Genomic DNA, 25435 nt, shown 5'->3' on the forward strand with positions numbered 1-25435 from the left:
GGGGGGGGGGGGGGGGGGGGGGTTGGTGACTACTTTGTCCCCCTATAGTACATTTTGAGGGGATTCATGTGTGGCTGGAGTAGACATGATTTTGTCGAACGGTCATAAAACAGAAAATGCAGTAAGAAAGTAATACAACATGAAAGCAAGTAAAAAGGTTTGACATGACATGGGCAAGCGGCCACAAGCAACATGCCCCGAACAAGCATGATTATGACATTCTCCCCTACCTAATTGGTTGATGTCCTCGTCAGCTGACTATGTTCAAATTCTGCAATGTGGATTGCAGTAGAGTCCAGGTCTTCAACGCATTCCCAGCTTGTTTCCTCAGTAGTGAGTTCCTTCCATTTGATGAGGAATTCTCAAACTCTTCGTACGGGTCTTCCAACTTTCCTAACATTGTCATCTAGGATCGTTTCAACTTTTTTTGTCATCTTTCTACTTTAGGTCTATTCTGGGTCTAGTGACGAAATTGCGACTGTCGTCATTTGGATCGGGGTGGTAAGGTTTTAGGTTAGGTGAATTTTCATCCATGTGGGTAATGCCACCCTATAAGACGTAGCCCTGATTTTCTTGAGAACTTCGACTGGACCTTTGTACTTTCTGACAAGTCGTTGGTTCTTTCTGCTGCGAAAACGGATTTGTGCTGAACTGAATTTGATGAGGACTTGGTCTTCTACTCAGAATTGGAGGGGGCGACCCTTTCTGTCCACCCACTTCTTCATGTGTTTTGAAGTTTTTTCCAAGTAAGCTCGAGCTATATCTATATATGTTGTTTGCTTCCATTCTCTTGGGAAGCTTTGGGCTTGAGGATTCTTCCCGGTATATAGGTGGTCAATAAGATGGAACAAGGATGGTTGCCTTCCGCTCACAATTTCATAGGGGCTTATCCCAGTTGATCAACTAGTTTTGCAATTAAAGCAGAATTGGGCCACATCTAGTAGTTGCACCCAATTTTTTTGACGAGCGTTAATGAAGTGTAGCAAATATTCTTCTAGTAAACAGTTGAATCGCTCAGTCTATCTATTCGCCGGGGGGTGGTAACTCAAGGAGATGTTCAAATTTGTCCTCAAGAACGTGAATAACTCTATCTCGAATGTCCCGATAAATCGGCCGTCAACTTTACAATGTGTTTGAAGAACAGTTGGGCAGTCAATTCGGCCGAGCATATCCTATGAATGTGGCATACTTTGTGAATCGGATGATGATGACCAAGATGGTTTCATGTTTGCCAACGTTTGGGAGGTGTGTGATGAAGTCTAGCGACACACTTTTCCAAGGTCTTGTCGGCATTGGCAAGGGTTCGAGGAGTCTTGAGACCTTGGCCTTTTCAACTTTGTCATGTTGGCAAATGAGACATTATGTCTTGTACTGCATTTTTTCGTCTCTCATATTTGGCTAAAAGTACCCTTTTTTTCATTAAGGTATACGTACGTTGCCATCCTGGATGACTGACCCATAAGGTGTCATTATATTTGTGTATAAGTTTCGTTCTTAGCTCGCCTGCTCTTGGGACTTACAAATGGTTTCCTTTCCTTTCGAAGATCCCTTTCGACCCAAAATTGTCTAGTCTTCTCGGCTCTGGCTAGATTTACAACAGTTTTGTTCGAAGGGTCTTTATGTAAGTGTTCTTTAATGATATCTCGCATTAACTCGTCGATCTTACTAGAATGAATATGGGCTAACATGCTCAGGGTCGCATGTTCGCCCTTTCGACTCAGGGCGTTGGTAGCTTGGTTGCTCTTTCCCGCTTTATGCTCAAATTTGAAGTCGAATTCAGCTAATGATTCCTGCCATCAAGCTTACTTAGACGTCAACATCGGTTGGTCAAAGAAGTGATAAATGACACTGTTGTCTTTACTATAAAGTGGGATCCTAGTAGGTATTGTCTCAAAACTCAGAGACAATGAACAACAACTAACATTTCGTTTTTCGATACCATGTACCTCTTCTTTGCACTGTTGAGCTTCCGACTTTCATAGGCAATAGGGTGGCCCTCCTGGATGAGGATGACTCCAAGGGCAAAGTCGGATGTGTCTGTCTTTATTTCGAAAGGTTTTGAAAGTTAACCAAGCTAAGGACAGAATTCCTGATCATGGTTGTTTTCAAGTCCTTGAATGCCCTTTGGCATTCATTTGACCACGACTAGGGGTGGTCTTTTCAATAGCTCTGTCAATGGAGCGGCTCATCGTGAAAACTCTTCGAAGAACCGCCTATAATAGTTTGCCAATCCTAAGAAAGATCGCACGTAGGTCACTGAAGTGGGGACTTTCCACTTTTGGATGGCTTTTATCTTGTCACTATCAATGCTTATTTGCCCGCACTTGATGACGTGCCCAAGGAAGTTGATGCACTTTTGGGCGAAGGCACATTTCTCTTTTTCACATATAACTGATTCTACCTTAGCTTTTCAAAGACAAGGCACAAGTGTATCTTGATCTCCTCCAGCTTGAAGATGTATATGACGATATTGTCAAGATACTACGACGAATTGGTCTAGGTATTCATGAAAAACATGATTCATCAAAGTACAGAATGTTGTTGGGGCATTTGTCACTCCAAAAGGCATCACCAGAAATTCAAATGTCCCATATCTTGTTAAACAAGTTGTCTTGAGTTCATTCCTTTCAGCAATACGCACTTGGTAATATCCCAAACATAAGTCCTGCTTCATGACGTATTTAGCCCAGTGGAGCCGATCAAACAAATCAGATATAATTGACAATGGGTACTTGTTGTGTACGATCACTTTGTTTAGGGCCTTGTAATTGATGCACAAACGTAATGTTCCGTCTTTCTTCTTCTAAAATAGTACATGGGCTCCATAGGGGCTTTTGCGGGACAGATGAACCCCGCAACTAGTAACTTGTCCAACTGCTTCCTCAATTTGGCTAGCTCTGGTGGAGACATCCGATATGCATTTTTCATTGGGCGTTTGACCCCAGGTAGGGTGTCAATTTGGTCATCTATGCCTGTCGAGGGGGTAATGCCTTTGGTTAGCTATTCGACATTATATCAACATAACTATGTAGGACATCTCCAGTTCACTTGGGATGAGTTCGGTGGTGGTAGCTTCTTCCACCATTGGTATGACCATAAACGTGGGCTCTTCCCGGGCGAGCCTTTTCTTCAATTGTAAGGCTGAAATTATTCTTATATTGCCAGGCTACTTCATAGTTGCGGGGATCATCAGATTGCAACCAATAACCAAATACACTTCACTAGTGGCATTGGGACGACTTTGTGTTCTAGAAGGAAGTCAATCCTCATGCACTACGTCGAAGTTGTCCATACGTACTCCAACTAGATCCATTTCTCTTGACCAAGTCCATAACTTAAGGCTCTCTTGGAGACATCAATAATAGGTAGGGCCTTTGAATTGACAACTTTCATTTTTTCAGAGTACTTCTCTATCTTTATTCTCAACCTACGGGCTTCTTGGTCTAAGATGAAGTTCGGGATCGCACCTGAATCTACCATGGTGTTCTTACTCGACTGAGAATTGATCATAATATCGACAAACATTAGTCCTTTCTCGACCACTTCTTTTGGATCCACTTTCTTTTGTATGACTGGCAAAAATTCTAGCACTCCTATTATGGGGGTATCGTGGTTTTCTTCTTTATCAGTTGCTGGTTCTGCTTCAGGGTCATTCCCTCCTTGTACCGAGACTTGAAGTGCACTAAGGGCTGCTCGTAAGGACAATGGAAAAGTCTGGGGTGGCCTTTGCATAGAAGACACTTTAAGGGCATCGTAGGGGTAGGGTCCTCACGAGGAGCCAACATTTAGGTTATGAGGCGGTCTATATGTTCCCCCACTTGGTCTATCATCCCCTCCATTCGGTCTACTGGTGCCCTCATTCCTTTAACCTATGGGCTTGTAAGGTGAGCCCTAGGCGTTCAGGGATGAAGTTTGTTTCTTTTGAAAATTCGCTTCACTACCAAAATCATGAGTATCTCCACGGTGGCAAATGCAGCGGCAAGATCTTGTACTTTCTGTTGTTAATTTTGTTCTTACCCATGGTTGAAATCCTTCGACTTCGAGAAAGTGGAATACCTTGTCCTTCTCTGACATGTCCTTGATGTTCAACATCAACACGGAGAATTGTTTGACAGTCTTTTATTCCTTTAGTGTGCCTTAGTTCCTACAACTTCTGCCTTGCAATGAATTTTACGGGAAGAACTGAGTCCTCAACTCCTTGAGATCTTCCCCAGAGTTAATGGCACATGATTCATTTTGGATACCGTTCACCTTTGAACGCCACCATAGTTTTGCATCATCGGTTAGGTGCATTGTGGCCACGATGACTTTAAGTTCTTCCGAACAGGTTCTTGTGGCTTTGAAGTATTGCTCAACGTCGAAGATATAAATTTTGAGTTCTTTGGCATCTTGGTTCCCTTTGAAAGCCGTGGGTTCTGAGATGTTCAGCTTGTTAAGCCCAACCTAAGCTTGACCTAGGGTTTGATTCTTTACGGTTGACATGGTCAAGTTTACTCGTATATTCATTTCGACCATCTCTGCCTTGATGGGGCGTCTATTGTTGCCTTAATCTTCACTCAACTCATTGAAAAGCTTCAACATTATCTTTTGTGAACTATCTAGCTCTTCGACACCTCCATGTGTGCGACAGAGCTCTCAGAGCTACCTCCGCGTTCTAAGCTATTCGACTGCGTAGCTCTTTCTTCTAGGGAGTCAACCTTAAATATCAATTCCTTGATTGGCAACCCAACCAGACAAGTGCTCACAACATCGATTCCACCGAATTTTTCATTTAGTTCCATCGTTCGTTCTTCTAGGAAGCAGACTGTGTTGGGGGCTTCTTTGAGGAACAACATTTCATGTTCAATCTTAATGAGTCACTTAACTTGCGACTTAGACACCTATTTTGTTGCCGACATCATTTCGGTCTTTAACGGGACTAAAAGCTAACGCAACTCTGATACCACTTATCACAATCACACTCTTTTCCGCAGTGAGACAACGATTGTGCAACACTTGTTCTAATCCAGTAAACAAGTCAACTATGTAAAAATCGTAATTCATGGACAATCCGTACATATGGTCGAGTCTCGAGCTACATTTTGGGAGAAAATGTTTAGAAAACATGCACGAGGAAAATCGTTGAAAACAAGTTGAAAATAAATATTGTGAAAGTCAATTGCATAGAAAACATGTAGGCAAGAGCGATTACAATACTTGATCAGATGAGGTTTTATGCCTACTTGGTCCCCCTAGAACATTTTGAGGTGATTCATGTTCCTGGAGTAAGACACGATTTCATCAAATGGTCATACAACAAAAATGCAATAAGAAAGTAATATAACATGAAAGCAAGTAAAAGGGTTTGGCGTGACATAAACATGCGGTCACATATAACACGTCTTGGACAAGCATGCCCATGACACTTTGGTGTTCCTTTCTAGTTTTTTTATAATTACTCACCCCTCGTTAAATTCAAACCATAGAGGGTTTTCCTAATCTTCATTGGAGGAATAGGGAGTGCATACTATTATAGATCTTTTGATGATATCAATGAAAGTGTCTTCTATTTCGAAGAATATATATTTTTTCCTCATCTGGTTCTCTTTTTGATGGATATCTCTTTTATTTGGCTAAGCTCTAGAAGTTGAAAGTTTTGAAAAGTACGCACGTTTCTTGGTTGGGGCAGTATATGGGAGGGTTAACACCATTTTTTTTCCTGCAATTGGGAAGCGTACTAGTAAATTTACCTCCAGTTTTGGCCTTTTTTCTTACATCAAACCCAATGTTCTGCAATTGAGCAGTATATAGCCTTNTTTTTTTTTTTTTTTTTTTTTTTTTTTTTTTTGTAGTTGTGCACTTTATTGAAAAAAAGGAAAATCTTCCAATTTCAATCAGGATGGATTTTCCGAGCGCATGGGACAAAGACGACTTTAAAGTGATATATTGACATGTCGATTGTTAGGTTAGTACCACACTTTTGGGATCTTTTAATTTAATATATACCTGCAATAATGTCCATATAAACTATTCGAAGTAGAAAACTTTCTCCACTTTTTGTTCTTAAGTTTGCGAAGTCTTATCTGAATTTCCTAAATGAACATTGGAGGATTTTTGTTTTTTCAGGCTATACAGAATGCGTGGATGATAACATAGAAATTTTGGTCCCTGATGATGATGATGGCTTGTATGCGATTGATATTTTAGATCCATCTGCGGTAAGATCACATGAAACTACATCGAAGTCTTTATAACTTTTTCATCATTTTTTTTATAAGAGATAATTTCAGTGATATTTGAAACACCAAAAGGATGTGTTATCATGATGCTGACAAAAAACCTTCTCAATTTACGATGAGGGAAGTATTACTATAAGAAGTAAAAGTGTTAGACGAGTTTCACCACAAATGGTTAGGTAAACAACATTTTCGAAGAGCCTAGTATAAGTATGTCTCTTATTCGTGAATACTCTTTCTTTCCATAGGTACAAAAAGAAAGCCATAATTAGTTTTGTCCGTAGTAGAGCCTTTGTATTCTTGAAGGGGTGGATGTTAAAGACCGTTTCCAATAACTCATTTGCCTCCGTAGGAAAAGTGAGGTGGCATATGAAGATATTGAGGATCTTTATCTAGAAACTTAAGTGTATGTATATTGCATAAATAGATGGTTTTGTGATTCGTTGTCTTTCTTGCACAGGGCACCAATTTCAAGCTAGGTAGGACCCTTTTTTTTTTTTTTTTTGTAGGTTTTCATATGTGCTAACGAGTTTACGCACCATTTCCCTTAGGAAAAAATGTACATTGTATACGATGATTTCCTTTCCATTTTATCCTTGCTAGTGTGGGGTTATGGCTTCTACCTTTTCCCTCATATCCATCATCAAAGATTTTGTGGAGAAAACTCCATCTGCACTGGGAAGCCATTTCAACGAGTCCACTTCATGGGATAACATAATTTGAGTAAGGTCAAGACTTAATTCGGCCATTTTATTGCTTCGTTATCCTTTAAGGTTCCACCGAGCTGTAGGTTCCAAAATTTGTTGGCATCTTTCCATATTTTTTTTTTATCATTGCCATCTTGTAATGACAGAGTCTATACAAAAGAGGATAGCACAAAGCTAGCATGGTGTTGTCAATCCAAGAATCAATTGAGCAAGATGTGTTTCCTCCATCACCCACCCATTGGTGAATGTGGTCGGTGATGAGGTTTTGGTGCTTGTTTATGCACTTCCATGGCCCCTTTGTAGAAGGTGGGTGGACAGATTTGCACATGATTTAGGAGCGTATTTAGTCTTTAAAGATTTCTCGACAAGGTGGTGCTTCCATGGTAATATTTCCATATCCATTTGGCTAGGAGGACTTTGTTCTTCTCCTTTATCGAATATAGGCCAAGACCTCTCTTGTCTAACGGGAGATTTATGGTATTCAATCGAACAAGATGTGATCCCACTTTCCACATATAGTTTCTAAATAATCTTTCTATGTCTATAGTCACTTTGAGACATTTCGAATAGAGACATGTAATAAGTAGGAAGGTTAGACAATGTGTCTTGTGTTAGAGTGAGTCTTCCACCTTTGGAACTGTAGTGCGATGATCATGTCTATAACCTTATTTCTATGTTTTCAGTGATGGTCTTTCAAAAGAAGAAAGGTTTAGGGTTCCCATTTAGGGGCATTCCCAAGTACATATTTGATCATTCACCATTTTTACGACCTTATTTGTTGACGGAGTCGTCAATATCCTCTGTCCTAGCATTGATGTCCATTATCTCTATTTCTTGTCGGTTGATGCTTTGTCTTGAGAATCTCTTGAAAGTTTTCACTGTATCAAACATGTTTTTCACATTTTTAATTTAAGATCTTAGGGAACAAGAAACAAGAAATGATTACAAATATGAAGAAAAAAAATTTACCAATCACAATTAAAAAATAAAATAAAATAGAGTTTACAAAAAACAAGAAATAAAAAACTAAAAACGATAAACATGAAACAAAAACTTTACCAAAAGGGCCTCAAAGTGTTTTTTTAATTGTTTTCTTTACTCTTCTTTCTGTTCTTGAGTGTGTACTAGAGGCCAGAATTGCTAATGCTTAATATGAATTTCTTGCGAGACATGGGCTTCCTTCAGTTACTGACTTCCACTATTTATTGTCGATTTCATTCAATGATTCAAGTTGATTGTTGTCCCTGCTGTAAGAGTGATTAAGCAACTCCTCCTGCTATGTTTCTTCTTCATTACTATTATCATGCTTCCAAAATGACTCAACAATTGCATTATATCCGGTTCTTGGGATATTGATCTGAAGAATTTTATTAATTTGCTTGATCTGTTTTTATCCATCATACTCTACCAGAGTTTTCTTTTTACTGTTACAGGTGGTAAAATGCCTCCATGTGGATGACGTTTATCACTTCCATAATATAATTGATATGCTTGTTGGATGCGGCTACAAGAAGGGAACCACATTGTTTGGTTTTGGTTATGATTTCCGGCAGAGTAATAGGTAGATCATTCTTCATCACTTGTTTTAGTATCAAAATTTCATGTATGATTTTAATTGCTAGTAGCCGAAAGTGTATGCATGAATCAACATTGATGTAGGAGGATTGGTTGTTGGTGACAGAATTGGCAAGGCTATGGATGGTCTTAAAGCGAAGCTGGAAACTGCTAGTAAAGCTTCTGGTGGTAGAAAAGTGAACATAATATCTCATTCTATGGGTGGACTGCTACTTTCGTGTTTCATGTCACTCCATAATGATGTACGCACGTATTCTCTTGACTAGTTGAAACTTGCATTGATGAGCACGAACTTGTTTTATGGATTCGGCATGATGTGGTTATTGTTGATTGGCAGATTTTTTCCAAATACGTAAATAAGTGGATTGCTATAGCTTGCCCTTTCCAAGGTAATTCAAACCTATTGCTTCTTTCCATTCATCAATAGTCTAAATCTAGTTCAATCATTGAAACTGTTCCTTGTCCTTCTAAGTTAGTTTCTCATTATTATTTATTTGTTATGAAAAATTGAATGTACGACGATCTAACACAAAATAATAGAAAATATAGCATAAGCTCAAAATATTTGCAAATATGACACAATTGTAAGCTATATCAGTCTGGTATAGGCCTATCAATGAGTTTGTTGAAGACATGAAGTACAAGTTGAAGATTCCCCTGTGTTTCATCTGTTTTGGATATACACTCTGATTGATCCATTGCAAAATCCTGTGCACTCATTTTTTCTTTATAAGCAAGTCAAAGATGTTTCTGAGACTATCTGTCTGGCCAAGTATAGAATTCCCCAAGAAAGAAAATTCAAGTATCAGTTGGAAATTCGAATGTGTAGTTTTTTGGGGAATGATGCGAGATTTTCTCTTAAAGGTTGAGAAAAATCAGCACTCATCTTTCACTTTTCCAAATCATGTCAAGGAAGGAAAAATATTGTAGTTCGAGCTAGTTAAAGATGATCAACTTCTCAAAAGTTTCGTAAAAATGGTATAAAAGAAACCTAAAATGCTTCTACTTTTGGGTGAGGAGGAAAGAAAAGGAAGTGGTGGAAATGAACTTCAATTTTGTCTCGGTGGTTTCTAGATTGCTAGCTCACAACTCTTGGAAGGACATTCACGATTGGTACATGATCATTAGAAGCATACAATCCTTGCTCAATCATTTCTTCCATCTAAATCCTTTTAGGGTGGACAAGGCGAATCCGTTGCACGAAAAAAGTGGAAAGCTCTCTGTTGTAAATAGAACCATGGTAGATGAGGAACACTTGAACAACCTAGTGGTTCCTTCATATGGAGGATGAATTAAAATAAAAAACCTACCTCTCAACCATTAGGATTTTGAGATGCTAAAACACGTAGGAAATATCTGTGGAGGTTTTGTTGAGATTGCCAGAAAGACCTCATCGTGCGTGGATTTGATGGAAGCCATCATTTGACAAGGAAAACTCATGGAGTTCATACCAGGGAAAGTCTCTCTCCCATCATCATTGAAAAATCCTCTTTTGTTCAACATAAACCCCTATTTTAATGGCCATTTTTTTTGTTGATTTTATGGCTGGTTTCCATGGCACTAGAGTAGCACTAAAAGGAATCCATATTGTTAATGATACTGAGGTTATCACTAACAAAATGGTATGTAAGAAGAAAATTATGAAATTTTGGGTGAATGAAATTGAGCTCTCAATTTAGACTTTCATCCTTAAAAATTGGTGGCATTTCTATGACTTTAAGCCGGTATACTGCATCCGAGCCATTCAATCAAGTCTCGATTAAGTTTGATTGTGGGTAACTTAATTTAGAACAAGGTTCCAAATCTGACTTCTAGATCTTTGATATTAAGAGGTAATCTAATTCTAGTCTTATCTCTTGATTGATCCAAATTTTGTATAAGAAGGTAGTAATTTCTTTGATTAAAAAATTCTTGCTGGTGTTGAATATTTGCAAACTATGTATGACATATTTGCAAATTTAACTAATTTTACCCCATTACAATTATTCTAAACATTAATTATAACTTAGGGGATACAAACAAAAAGGATGGAGATTAGGCATGAGTTAGAACATAGAGAATCGATTTGCTATATATTCTCTTCATTGGACATTTATAATAGTTGTTAATTTGTTATCTGCCTCCTTCCCTTTGTTATTCTAAACGTTCGTTATGAAGCAGTCGACGATATTCACTGTACAAATGATTGACAGGGGCACCAGGATGCATCAATGATTGTCTGCTGACTGGATTGCAATTTATCGAAGGCTATGAAAGCCAATTTTTCGTATCTAGATGGACATTTCACCAGCTGGTAACTTTCCTCCTGTCAGTGTCTAGTTGGTTTAGTTTACACCTAAAATGATTGCAAGGGTATTTTTTTTTAATCATTATTGACAAGTTGGATACCTTATCAACCATTTTTTCATGCATATCTTTGTCTCATTAATGATATTGTGCTTTTGTTCTCAATGATACCATTTCTTTGTGTATGATATGTCATAGGTCTACTAATGATATTTACGTGCAGTTGGTTGAATGTCCTTCAATTTATGAGATGCTGGGAAATCTAGGATTCAATTGGCATGCACAACCACAGATCCAAGTTTGGCAAAAGAGTTCTGTTGATGGGAAAACTTCTGTTGAATTGAAATCATATGGCCCAACTGATAGCATTGCTTTATTCGAAGAAGCATTAAGAAATAACCAGGTACGACACTTCACGTTAATTCTGTTAAAAAGTCATCTGGCCCAAGCTAATTTTAATTTCAATTATTGCAGATAAAATTTCATGGAAAGACTATTCCTCTGCCCTTTAACTTGGATATTCTCAAATGGGCTAATGGTACTCGCCAAGTAATTGATAATGCAAGGCTACCAGATGGAATCTCCTTCTATAATATTTATGGAACATCGTTGGATACGCCTTTTGATGTGTGGTATATTAATGAACTTTGCATTATTATGTGTTGGATGCATATTTAGTTTTCAGTAAAAAGACTGTCTTTCATATCATTGTAGTGATAAATTATGAATGGGTCAGTGTAGTAGTCCAGAGGTATGGCTGTTTTCATAAATTTGATATCAATTCATTGATGTTTAATGCCTCTGTTTCGAATTAAATAATGAACATATGGTATTAACTATGATGCAGCTATGGTTCCGAGTCATTGCCGATTGAGGACTTGTCTGAAATCTGCAAAACTTTGGTGAGTGATTCAATTTCCTTTTGCTTTTATGTGTTAGGCCTTTCTTCTACTTAAGATAGACATTGTTCAGGTTTTCAACCTTCTTTTTGTCTTCTGATTGGATTGTTTTTTGGGTTCACTGTTAATGGTTTTAAGATGGTCTATTTGTTTGGACAATCACATCCTTTTTTTAGTTTCTTGTTTGAATATGCACTGTGAGATCCCAGATCGGTTGGGGAGGAGAACGAAACACCCTTTATAAGGGTGTGGAAACCTCTCCTTAGTAGACGCGTTTTAAAAACGTTGAGGGAAAAGTCCAAAGAGGACAATATCTTTTAGCGGTGGGCTTGGGTCGTTACATGCACAATGTTAAAAGATCAGTCATTGATGGCTAAAGTTCCTGACAGATGCCACCATTCCAATAACCTTACTGTCCATTGGTCCCAAACTGTTTGGATCGATTTCTTAAGTATCATACCAAATCCCATCAATAGAATAGCTTTTTCGAGAAATACGAGACATAAATCCTTTTTAGCCCAAATTTTCGTCAGTGGCGATCACCAATTACAAAGAGACTTTCGACTCCCAAACATCATCTGTCCTGAGCTACTAGCCCTTCAACACCAAACATGGAAAATTCTTCTTAAAGAGGAGAAATACTACTAAATGACCTTTATCTTTATTCATTTTTTGTTTTTAATTTCTTGTCTTTTCTGGCTTTGATTAATTTATCAACAGTTTGGATGTAGAAGTAAATACTGTTTTTGATGCATTCCCATTTTCACTGATCAACCAAATAACAATTTTTTAAATGTGATAACAATGGGGTGAATGGGGACCTCTGAGTAATATGATATTCTTTATTGTGTATAAGAACTACCAATATATGACCGACTGCTTATCACACTTGTTTTTCTTCCTCTCCGCAGCCTCAGTATTCTTATGTGAACGGAGATGGTACAGTTCCCAGTGAATCAGCCAAGGTGTGCTATTTCACCAAATTTAGTTCATGCATTCAAAAAACATGTTTGTTGTCGTTGTGTTCGTGTTCGTGTGCGCGTGTTGTTTTATTTACATAAACGTGCATCTTTCATTTGGAAGGCGGATGGTTTTGAAGCAACTGAGAGAGTAGGAGTTGCAGCGAGTCATCGAGGACTTTTGAAGGACGAAACAGTATTGCAGCTTATCCAGAAATGGTTGGGAATTGATCAGAAGGTTAGTAAACACCTAACAACTTCCAAAGTGTTCGATGCTGCTCTGAAGTAGAAGTGGCTAGTGTAAGTTTAATAAAGCTGAAGCAAATCCAAGTTCAGTCATTTGTATTCTAGTATATCAGTAGAATCATAATGACGAAATAGCCCAAATTAAGGATAGAAACACATACATACATGACTAGCGTGCTTTACAAACAATCTCATCGTTTACAAGACTCGCATACATACATTATCAAAATCATGGCTTTACAAACCTAAAAAAATCCTTCACATGACTAGCGCGCTTTACTTTTTAAAATAACTTGGGACTTTATTTTCAGTAACTTATCATACCCATAAGTTGTAGATTGAAGCTTGCAATTGGCTTCCTACTTAGGGTAACTTCCAATTTCAATTGTCTTATTTGCAACTATGCTTATTAGAGTATTACCTAATGAGTGAGTAGAGTTTGAGATCTAAATCACCTAGACGTCCTAAGAATCTAGTAAGCCTCTACGGTACCCAAAGAAATTAAAGAAAGCTTACGAGATTGCTAACAAGGTCAATGGTATCACCCGAGTATGACGGCCTTCGATTTTCTCTAGTACCTTAATAGCACTATTTGATGACCTATGTTGAACTAATAGCGTCTCTGCCAAGTAGTAGGTATCTAGGAACCAGTATTGTCAAACTTGACTAAGGTTAAATAGGATGATATGTAGTGACGACATGGAGTTACTATTGTTGTGTAGAGATGGATCGATAGCCTAGGTCGTGATTCCTTAAACTCGTCTTGAGAGTGATCAAGGGACTACATAAGTATAGCTCATGATGAGTGTCACTATCGTGTGTGGAAACGGTCAGAGGTTCCCTAAATAGTCTTGCTATAATGTAAACTCATCGTGAGAGAGCACGAGGAGGAACCACATGGGTAAACTGAGTAACTAACACACGTGAAGATGCTCCCCAGATGTTGAAACTCATGTGGAAGGCTCGCTAATTAACCTTACGTAGACGTATTCGAAGAGAGACACCATATTGTCACATGAGAGATGATGAGCTTGCACCTCAACCAAGGATACTGGTCGTTCACAAATGTGGCTAGGTAACCTTACTAAATGTGAGAATAAGAAATGTCAGTTCAACCCATATGAGATATGCCATCTAGTAAACCTGCGGTCATAAAACTTAGTGAATAGCTTCAAGACCTCGATAGGGTTTGTGACAAGTAAGAGAACGATCCGAGATTCGAAGCTTCAAAATCGTGTCGTCGTGACAATACTAATCATAACTATTAATAAGTATTTGTATGTTAAAATAAACAAAAAAACATTTTGTACCAATCTTCACACCTTTAAAAGGTTTGTTCATACTTAGTGCGAACGATCGAAGCAAGTCTAAGCTAGAATATCATTGCCATTGTGAATGTAACTGTTGAGAATCGTTGCTCACAATCTATCAAAACTATAAAAACGTGAGGGTGATGAGGAACTCAATGTCGTTTTTCGTACGCACCCGAAGGCCTCCAAAACTGCTACAACACCATTGATAATAGGCATTCGACGGGTTTAGATCGGAGTTATTTGGTTGTTGAAATCATATGAATGGTGAACAAAGAATGGAAAATGAAGGATAAGAGAATGAGAGTTGGAGACAACACCTTAAAGCATTTCTATCCACCATCGTCACAAACTTTATCAACTATGGGACTAAAATTTTAATTTTCATTATTTTAATTTAAGTCTCTTCAATCTATAATTAAAACCAAATTCAAATTAATCTTATTTAAAAAATCAAATTTAATTTCTGAAAAAAATCTAATTACTAAAATCTATTAAATATTTAAAATGTAACTTATCATTTCTATTGTTTGAACCATTTAGAATTTGTAATTAAAAACTTTAATGAATACAATTATCATATCAAGTACATTAAGAAATAATAAATATAATTATCTAAGTGTTTTATTTCCATTTCTATTTTTGTTTAAAAAATATAAATCATAACTATTTGTATTATTATTCGAACAACCAAGTATTTGTTGAATTCCCTAAATTATATGTGGTTAAGGCCCTATGATTTCAAATTATAGAGAACTATACATGGTTTAATTCTAATATAAATAGTAGTGAGGTGACTATTATATCGACTAAGAAATGAACTCATTCATAGTTTAACCAAACAATCGTCTATTGGTAAAAAAAATGAAAAGAAAAAAAAAGGTTTAATTAAACGATGTGTCTCTATTTGAAATGCAAGTAGTGAACAAGTTCTCGATAGATTTTTGGAGGATTACCAAAAGTACCCCTTTCCCTAGCGGTAGATTTCTACATAGGGGTATTAGCCGTACCTCTCAGGCCCCCATACTGCATGATACCAATGTACTGAAAGAACTCAAGGTACAGTTGCAAGAATGAGTAAATGAGAATTTTATCTATCTCAACGTATCCCTTTGGGATGCGCTCGTGATATTCGTCAAGAAGGATGAATCAATGCGTTTGTGTATTGATTATAGGAAATGGAACGAGAACATGGTAAATAATAAGTACCCTCTCCCTTGCATTTGAGGGCCTATTTGAACAACTCATTGCATCTTTACCCCTTCCTCACGGCACATTCTTCGATCAAGATTCTCTCCATGTGATATTTGTTCTGATCTTATGGATGAGTCCATGTAGGTTCATACTTCTCTTGCAGGTTCCTCTTTGCCACCCTCAGCTTCTAATCCACCTTCTATTGAATCTGCGGTTGGTTCCTCTTCTTTTTTGAACTATCATATCCTATGATCACACAAGCTAAAGTTGGTATTTTGAGGACCCGTCATCCAACAAATCTTGGTATTTTGGGCTCATTTGAACTTTTTTCTGCTCGTCTTGCAACCACTCAGCCAAGAGAATTCAAATCTACTGCTAAGAGTACTGCTTGGCTTGCTGCCATGGATGACTAAATTTAAGCTTTACAAAAAATGACACTTGGATTATGGTTCCCCGCCCGGCCAACACCAACATCATGGGCTCTAAATGAGTGTTCCACACTAAATATTTGTCTGATGTATATGTCCAGCGTTTGAAGGCTCGTCTTGTTGCCAAAAGTTATACTCATATTCTTGGTCTCGACTACACTAACACTTTCAATCCGGTTGTCAAAACTACTACGGTCCGTGTTGTGTTTTCTCTTGTTGGCACAAATAAATCGCCTCTTTGGCAACTTGATGTCAAAAATGCTTTCTTCAATGACACTCTTACTGAACATGTTCATATGGAACATACTTCTAGGTATATTCATCCTCACTTTCCCACTCATATGTCCATTAAATAAAGCCCTTTATGGCTTAAAGCAAGCTTTTCGCATTTGGTTTTAGTGTCTCAACGAGTTGGCGCTGATACAACAAATAAACCAACCAATAATCATGAAATTAGGTCCCACAAATCATGTTACATAGTGTATATGGATGTATTTTCTGACACCAAGAGTGTGGTCACTTACTAAGAACTTATAAACATGCCTCCTATGTTTAACATTCTTTATGTAAAAGTAAAAGGCCCATGTATGAGTAACATTGCATGCTGAGTGTTACGGTCATACTTGTCAAGGGCGTGTTGCCTATGGCCACATGTCATGTCAAACCCTTTTTATCTGTTTTCATGTTAGATTGTTTTATTGTGTGTGACTCATAGACAAAATCATGTCTACTCTTGTTGCATATGAAATGTCTCAAAATATACTACAGGAGACCAAATAGGTATCAAACCTCTCCAAGATCAAGTATTGTAAGCTCTCTTGCCCACATATGGAACACTGAAAATGTTTTCTTTCAAACTATTTTCAACTTATTTTCTCAATCAAGTTTTGTAAACACTTTCTCTCAAAACGTAATTCGACGCTCCACCTTTCGTTGAGATTATCCGCAAAGCCCAATTTTTACATGGTTGAATTATTTGTTGTGTTAGAACAAGTATCGCATATAATCATGATTTTGTCGCCAAAAAAGTGTGATTGTGACACTAAGAAGACCATAAAACAAAGTCACATCCAGTTTATTTCACATTCAAGTCATGTTTTCCTCGTTAGAGTATCGTAACAATGTTTTTCAGTTTTGAACTCTTTTTAAAGGTTATTAAACCCTCTCTTTAACCATGATTATTCTATTATCAAAAGATCCACGAACATAAATTAATTTTCACACAAACCAGTCATAACATGCACCACCACATAGGTATCGAGACTAAATCATTACAAATTAATTTTTTTTTACAATTCGTACCAAAAAAATTGAAAATTAATTAAATGTTTTTAAGACGGGAAAACTAAAATAGATAGCTTTAATTATATTTAAAAAAAAAAGAAAAAGAATTAAGGGAATAAAAAAATAAATTGATTCTCTTTTTGACGGTCAAACTTACAGCGTGGTGTTCGCATTTCTCGAGGCTTTATTTATTTATTTATTTTTATTTTTTTTATCTCTCTCTCACTATATGGGTTTTAAATATAATTAATTATTTGTTTAGTTGCAAATAATAATAATAATAATAATAATAATAATAATAATAATTATAGGGAGCATTAAATGATATATGTATGTATATATATGTATGTCCAAAATAATGACATGAAATGAAATGAAATTAAATGAAATTAGATTAGATTTGGTTGGAATGTGTGGGGGGTTGGTTCACAAATAATGTATATAGATAGATACATCTGAAATACACCCACCAGACATGGGTCAGTGTCCTCTTCCAGGGGTGCAACACCCTATACTCCAACCCCTATTATATTTTCCTTTTCTTTTTTTTTTTCTCTCTCTCCTTCCATTTTCCAAACATGGGTTTCGTATTTTGCTCGAGGACTATAACCAAAATACTAATACATGTCGTTTTTTAATAGGGTACTAGTGTTAAGAATGATGCTTTGATACCATGCTTAGAACGAGAAACAGAAGTGTGTGTCCAAGTGGGAAAGAATAAGTGGGTGTGGAGAGTGGCTATGTTTGCCGTTGCTCGCCTCTGTCTCACATTTTTTTTTTGTTAGATTAAATTAAAATCTTTTATTGTTGTTTTTAGATTACGAAATTGCACATGTTTTATTTATACCTATCCCATGTGTTGTCCCTTTACTTACATAATTATATAATTCATCTTTCTACTAATTCCCCCTCCATTCCATTCCATTTCAGTTTCTGCCCCAACCCGAGTTATTGCACGATTCAAATCTAAAAGGATGGACCCAAATATATTTTTTAGTGACGGGCCAAAATTAATTTTATGTACGAGTATAAGGAGTACGGGGATCTTTTTTCGATCGTCTCCTAACAATGTGGAGAATTTTCATTTAGACGAAGAACAAAGAGAGTAGCGAAAAGCAGGTTGGATTAGGTTAGATTCTTTTTTCTAGGTTGGGTTGAGTTTAATTTTTTTTGAAAAAAAATAGAGGGTTAATTTGAGATAGATGGTAAATTGTATTGGGATGACTGACCCAATCCGTCCACGTGCAGTACCCATAGGAAAAGGGTTTGAAAATTTGAGGGGAAGATTGAAGTTGATTTGGGTTTAGGCATGACAAATGTAAATGGTGTCCTTTCATGTATCATTAGTTTAGTACTATTTTGGTGTGTACGTGTGTCTTTAAATATATTTATTCACTCAGAGATTAAATTATTATTATTACCAAAAGAAAACCTAAGATTGCTACCTCACTGTTTTCATCCATTTATGAGGGTGAGAACTGAAACACAGATTTGTTTATAAATCAATACAACTCTTCCAATCCTCTTCTGTCTTCTTCCATGGAGCTTCACCATTTCCATTGATCATCCAATAATGGCTTCAATCAACTGGTTGGGTTTCTCCCTCTCCCCCCAACATCACCAACACCAACTCCCCCACCACCCTCACGCCGTCTCCGCCGCTGCCTTCACCACCGACCAAATCTCCGCCTCTGACGTCCCCGCCGTCTGCTTTGACAACCTTCCTTCCTCCTATGGCGTCTATGACTCTCAAGGTCTCTCCTTTTTCACTTTTTTGGCCTTTTTGATTGATGGGGTTTTTACAAATTGATGTTTAATCAAAACCCATTTCTTATTTTTTTTGTTTTTTGTTTTTTTTTTTTTTGGTTTTTTGTAGATTGGAATAGTGTGAAGGGTTTAGGGCAGACTCAAAGTTCGGATTTTTCTGGTTTAATCGACACCCATCACCAACCAAAGCTTGAAAATTTCCTCGGCCACCACTCTTTCACCGACCACGACCACGCCGCCGCCGCCGTCGTCTACACCAATGCATCCGCCAACTACATCTTCCAAAATTGTTCTTTGGAGCTTCCATCTGAGCCAAACGGCGGAAGCGGTGACGGCGGTGGAAGACCCAACCCCAGTAACGGCAACGGCAACGGCAACGGCAACTATACTAGCTCTATTGGGTTGTCTATGATCAAGACGTGGCTGAGAAACCAACCGGCGCCGCCGCAAGCGGTGGCTAAAAGCGGCGGAGATCACGACGGAGCAATAGGAAAACCTAATATCACAAACCCACATACTTTATCGCTGTCGATGAACACCGGGCCACCACCACCACCACCACCGTCGCAGTCCTCCGACTTGGAAGCTCTACCACTTCTCATAACAAACGGCGGCGAAAGCTCCTCCTCTAATAAGAAACAACCCAAATCATCCGCTACTGAGGTAGACACTGATAACGGCCCCATTGAAGCTGTCCCAAGAAAATCCATGGACACATTTGGACAAAGAACATCCATCTACCGCGGAGTAACCAGGTTTTGATATTGTCCACTTTAAACATAAGCTCAGTAAATGATCTAATACCAATTAACAAACATGAATTTGTCATTTATAAATTCACGATCCTTTCCTAAATTAATAATATTTTGATTGCATGTTTGTTTGAACAGACATAGATGGACAGGAAGATACGAAGCTCATCTATGGGACAATAGTTGCAGAAGAGAAGGACAAACCAGAAAAGGAAGACAAGGTAATTAATTAATTAATTTCAAATCAAGAAATCATTGGATATATAATTTTCTAATTTAAAGTTTTTAATTTGGTGGTGTGGGGTTGTTATCAACTCATGTGGGGTTCCATTTCCACTACAAAATGCAGTCTATTTAGGTGAGTAATAATACAAAAATCCTTTTATTTTTCTTCATAATCTAATTTTATTTGTAAGCTTATGATTGTAATCTTATTAAATTTGGTGTTTTTTTTCAATCAAACAGGAGGTTATGACAAAGAACAAAAGGCTGCTAGAGCCTACGATTTAGCAGCACTTAAATACTGGGGTACCACTACCACCACCAACTTTCCAGTAAGCCTTACTCCCGACTTCGATTATGCTCTTAAACTTTATATTATATCCACCCTGTTGATCTAACCTGCTCAATCATTACTTCATCTAACGTATATTTGTCACATCAACTTAATATTTACGTAATTAGATCGATGAAAGACTATAATAATAGTTTTTGGACTAACCCGAGTTCATAATCCAACCCAGTTCGGAAAAAAAAAAAATATATATATATAACTCGAACTAACTTTTATACTTTGGATTGGATAATTCTGATTGGTTAGATTATCAAGTCATCTAAACACTCCATAATCAGACCAACTTGCTTACTGAATTATAAAAATGGTAGATTAGTGATTACGAGAAAGAGTTGGAAGACATGAAGCATATGACCCGACAAGAGTTTGTAGCGTCTCTAAGAAGGTACAAACACATAACTAGCTTAATCTTAATACATTTGTTTTATATTATATAGTTTTGTTCCTTTACATTTTTCAATTTTGGTCGTATAATATAAGCTTTACTATCAGGAAGAGTAGTGGGTTTTCTCGTGGAGCTTCCATTTACCGTGGAGTAACAAGGTAATTTTCATTTTTAATTTTACCTCACTCCCTCTCTTTTTCACCCACATTTTGTAAATTAAAATTTGAATATGGCCGTTGGTGACAGACACCATCAGCACGGGAGATGGCAAGCAAGAATAGGGAGAGTTGCTGGAAATAAAGATCTTTACTTGGGAACTTTCAGTAAGTCAATTATAATTATTGTATATTCGTAGCTACGAATTATTCAAATATTGTTCGTATTTGGAAAATTAGGTACGCAAGAGGAAGCAGCGGAGGCATACGACATAGCCGCCATAAAGTTTCGAGGACTAAATGCCGTGACCAACTTCGACATGACTCGTTATGATGTCAAAGCCATTCTCGAAAGTAACACATTGCCTATTGGTGGCGCTGCGAAGCGCTTAAAAGATATTGACCACTCTGACATTCCTCTACATCCTCAATCAACTGATGAAAACATATCATCGCATTTATCTAATGGAATAATTACTTCCGGGGGCGGTGGATGGCCAACTCTCGCCTTCCACCACCACCACCCCTACGCCTCTCACTACCCTTATGGTGCACTACAGCAACGGCTGTGGTGCAAGCAAGAGAACGATGTCAGTGCCGGGAACTTCTTGGACTCGATGGACCAGAGCTCTGGGTCGAGCTCGGTGGTTTATAGTAGAGATGGGTACGGTGGGAACTTCGTGATTCCGATGGGAGCGGAAGGGGGTGGATTGGGAGACATTGGAGAAGTGAATATGTTTGGTGGTGGTTGTAACGTGGATGATCCATTCCATGCAACAAGAACGAGCAATTTGTATAATTATAATAATTCCTCCCATCAGCTGCAACAACCACCGCCGGAGCTGCAAGGCTCCTCCGGCAACAACTGGCTTCCGCCAGCCAGGTCGGTTTGTCACGGCGGAACTCCGCCGCCTTTCACCATTTGGAATGACACTTAAGANTTTTTTTTTTTTTTTTTTTTTTTTTTTTTTTTTTTTTGTTGTTGTTTAAATTTTTGTTTATGTGTTGATTTAGGGTAAGTTGATTATAAGCAAAGTTTTGTTATATATATATATATTAAGGATCTAAAAAAAGGTGACGTGGCATTTATATATGCTGTGAATTTTGGGAAGATTAGGTGGTAATTTTGAATTTTAACCCTATTTTGTTGGTTTAAACTGCAAGTAATGGTAATTTCTTTCTTTCCATTGTCGTCATTTAAGAAATTATTTAACTTTTCGTTGATGCTCGTGAATAGAAGATCATGAGTATATAAGTAAAAGACAGTATTTCTATTGATGTGAAACATTTTGGTAAGACGAAAAGTAAGACCTTGAGAGCTTATACTCAAACGGGGCAATATTATACGAATATGTAGGATCGTTGATTCTATCACGAGGTTGGGAGAAAAAAACTAAACGATAATAAATTGAAATATATGTGTTTTAGGTTGGAAGAGTGAGCTAAATTAATTAAATTTTAATTTTTTATATATATTATATATAATTAATTATTTAATTTGAATAAAAGTTTATATAATTTTGATTGGTTTGTATATAAATTTAAAATTCTAAAATTTATGGCATAATCAATGAAAAATAAATTCAAAATTGATTTAATAGAAACTATTAACCGTAATTAATCCCTAAGAAATTAACCATCCTAATAAAATAAAATTATTAAAAATAATTGCCACAACTAAATATAAATAATATTTATTTATATAAAATTAAACACAATTATTTGATTCTCCGAGAATATATTTTTAAATATTATAATTTTTTTGACTTTAGAGTATAATTGCAACAATTCCAAGAGTTTGTTAGTAATAACGATTCAAGTATAATTTAAAGTGGGTAGTAAATTGAAAATTAGATAAGAACGGTTTGGTAAGAAATGTTTTCTTTCTTTGGGCGCTAGGATCTCAACGTCCTCGCTAACATACTGTTTGGTAACTAGCTCTGATACCATTTGTAATAGTCGATGGTCACCACTAACCGATATTGTCTACTTTAACCCATTATGTCAGCTGTATGATAGACAATACAACACGTTGAATTGATTTAAAGCCATTTTTTTTAAAGCCTTATCAAAATCCAAAATTATAGAAATAAATTGACTAAGTTTTTTTTTTTTAAATTATGACAATTTTTTTTAGTATAATAATTGAAATATATGAGTATGTGTGAATTACATTTAACTATTTTCATCGTATATATATTATTATAGTATTTTGATGCACGTGTAAGAATTTTATTTTAACTTTTATATTTTTTATATTTCTCGACTTAAAAGTCATACCTCTCAAGCAGATATGTCCATTAACGTATATGGATCTAGCTCTCACAAGGACCCATCTTGAATGAGATAGAAAATTCTTATTTAAATGGAAAATATTAGCTAAACATGAATGGGGACAGACAGGAATGGAGACAGAGATGTTCACCGTTTATATATAAATATATCTATATTAACTAACTTATTATATATTTATATTATATACATAGACATTTAATTAAAAAAATATATTTTTTAATTAAAAAAAAAGTATTTTACTCAAATGGCCTATAATTGGGCCTTCAAGGCTACAATAAATCTACCAAACACCGAATCAATTCAAACTTTAGTGATTAAGCTATTTAGATAGAAATTTATCATTAAATTTGAATGGGGCTTTGCTAGTGTAATAGGGGGGTGACCTATGAGACATGGAACCGGGTAACAGGCAGGAGAAAATGACGGGCAGTTCCCTTTACAGTTAAGGAGAGGGTCATCTGTATGTTTGCCACGTGGCAGGCTTGTGTAATAATGGCGTTCACGTAAATTATGGTCAATGTACATGGTAATGGCCAACCGAGTGGCCGCATAAGCCTCCATTTTAGACCTAACTTTACAAAATTATTTTCAATTTTTCTTTTCAAAATAAAATTGAAAATTATTACGTATATAAAAAGGGACACCTTCTAATAAGCGCCAGCAATGCTAGATTTTTGCAAAGCTAGAGGTGTTTTTAGAATCTTTGCAAAACGTTTCCAGAGAAAGCTAATTTAGTGGATTGATTCCAACCAAGAGCTGGTTAGAAGATGAATGACTCTTAGATCGAACTTGGAATCTATGATGGTCACTCTTAGATACCAAGACGACTCACTCCAGAATTAGCTTGATCATGACTAATCCATTGAATCGATTTTTAACATCAAACCTAAAACCAAAGTTTGAAAGAAACATACCACCCAAAGTGTTTCAACCACAACGTTTTTTGTATTCTACCATGATTTCAAAATTAAATATTACATGCCTTTAAATAGGCTCACAGGATAACCTAACATAATAAATTCAACCATCTACGAATTACTAATAAATGCTATTAAATACAAATAGAAGAAAATAAGACATTCATAAATTGTTTTAATTGGTAGTTGAACTACCAAAGGCAAGTTTCTAACACTCTACCATGTCAGCCACTTCATTATCTTCTTGATTTGATGCTTGAATCTTTTTTATACTGTTTCTTGTAATTGCTCGTTCGGGTACATGCAAGTGATCAGTTGTTGGATTCATATCACCTTCGTTTTTTTGTGGCTCAAATATTTAGAAACAAAGTATACTAAAAGAATTCGTGTTGGTTAGTTTATGACGAAATTTTTCACTTTTAGAAACGAGTCGTAAGTAAGGTGATCATATTGTATTAGTTGGTTTATGATGATAATTTTTACTCTTAGGAGTGAACAATAAGTAGTGTAACTAATTACAGAGAATGGAGAGGAATGTCGGAGTCATCAAGTACCAAATCCAAACTCCAAACCCTAATTCGAATCCAATCCAATGGTTAAAAAGTATGAATATTTCTTTTGGATAAGAATCCGAAAAAAAAAAAAAAAAAAAAAAACGTGGGTCATTGGAAAAACTCCATACTTCCTTTTCGTGATCTCTGTAATTGGTTGCATCATTATCAAAGAAGAGGAGATTTCCAAGAAAAGTAAAAAGCTTTATTAAAGTAAAAAACAGGGTGTTTTAAAAAAATATATATTTACTGCAAAACCCCATGCCTGCTTTTCCTCCCATACTCGTGTCTTTGATCTATAAACATCTTTGTTAGGGTTATAATGAATCAAATATTTCACTTTATGCTATCCCCCTCCTCATCTTCAACTATCATTTCATTTCATTTCACTCGATCAAATGTAGTATTTCAATTACGTGTCATTTTATAAAGTGAAACGCTTTGGTGATTGTTCCTCCGTTCTAAATTTGTTGTCAGAATTATGGATATATATGAGTTGGGTTGGGTTGGGTTGGAAAATTTTTTTTTTTGGACCAACGTGAAATTTCAGATGGGTTAGGTTGGTAACCCTAGCAACACGAATAAAATTCATAACCCAACTCAACACAATCCTCTTTTTTTCGGTTTGGGTTGTCGGGTTGTTTTTTAAATTGTTTAAAAAAAAGTTATTTATTCATTATATTAATAACTAAAATGTCATATAACATATCACTAATATTGACTACAAAATTTGAATATTCTTAATAGTTTTAAAAGATGGTACCGTTGGGTTAGCCTGTAACCCTATTTTTCAGGTTTCTAATTGAACTAAACTTTCCGCAACCCAAATTGAAAAGAAAAAATCTAACCTAATTCAATTTTTATGATTTGAGTTGTGTAGTTCGCATGGGTCGATGAACATGTGAGATTTGATCGACTACCTAATAGACGGTCGTG

General features: G+C 36.5%; 2 protein-coding genes across 2 annotated transcripts in view; both read left to right on the forward strand.

The window, feature by feature from the left end:
• The window catches only part of LOC111805777 (phospholipase A(1) LCAT3), a 16749-nt gene extending 3608 nt beyond the window's left edge, over positions 1-13141 (forward strand). The window contains exons 2-11 of the mRNA XM_023691003.1: positions 6106-6197; positions 8356-8483; positions 8604-8739; positions 8835-8886; positions 10690-10790; positions 11007-11186; positions 11258-11415; positions 11631-11685; positions 12594-12647; positions 12766-13141. Coding sequence (XP_023546771.1) covers positions 6106-6197; positions 8356-8483; positions 8604-8739; positions 8835-8886; positions 10690-10790; positions 11007-11186; positions 11258-11415; positions 11631-11685; positions 12594-12647; positions 12766-12930 — 1121 coding nt within the window. The 3' untranslated portion in view covers positions 12931-13141. The remainder of the gene's footprint in view (positions 1-6105; positions 6198-8355; positions 8484-8603; positions 8740-8834; positions 8887-10689; positions 10791-11006; positions 11187-11257; positions 11416-11630; positions 11686-12593; positions 12648-12765) is intronic.
• A 5535-nt stretch (positions 13142-18676) lies between these two features.
• Positions 18677-21674, forward strand: LOC111806027 (AP2-like ethylene-responsive transcription factor AIL1). The gene is made up of 9 exons (XM_023691353.1): positions 18677-18857; positions 18980-19625; positions 19761-19843; positions 19972-19980; positions 20088-20176; positions 20508-20581; positions 20689-20739; positions 20828-20904; positions 20977-21674. Exons 1-9 carry the CDS (start codon positions 18677-18679, stop codon positions 21672-21674), a joined length of 1908 nt encoding a protein of 635 aa, XP_023547121.1.
• The last annotated feature ends 3761 nt before the right edge of the window (positions 21675-25435 follow it).

Source organism: Cucurbita pepo, chromosome LG11 (genome assembly GCF_002806865.2).
Source record: "Cucurbita pepo subsp. pepo cultivar mu-cu-16 chromosome LG11, ASM280686v2, whole genome shotgun sequence".
Taxonomy (NCBI): Eukaryota; Viridiplantae; Streptophyta; class Magnoliopsida; order Cucurbitales; family Cucurbitaceae; genus Cucurbita; species Cucurbita pepo.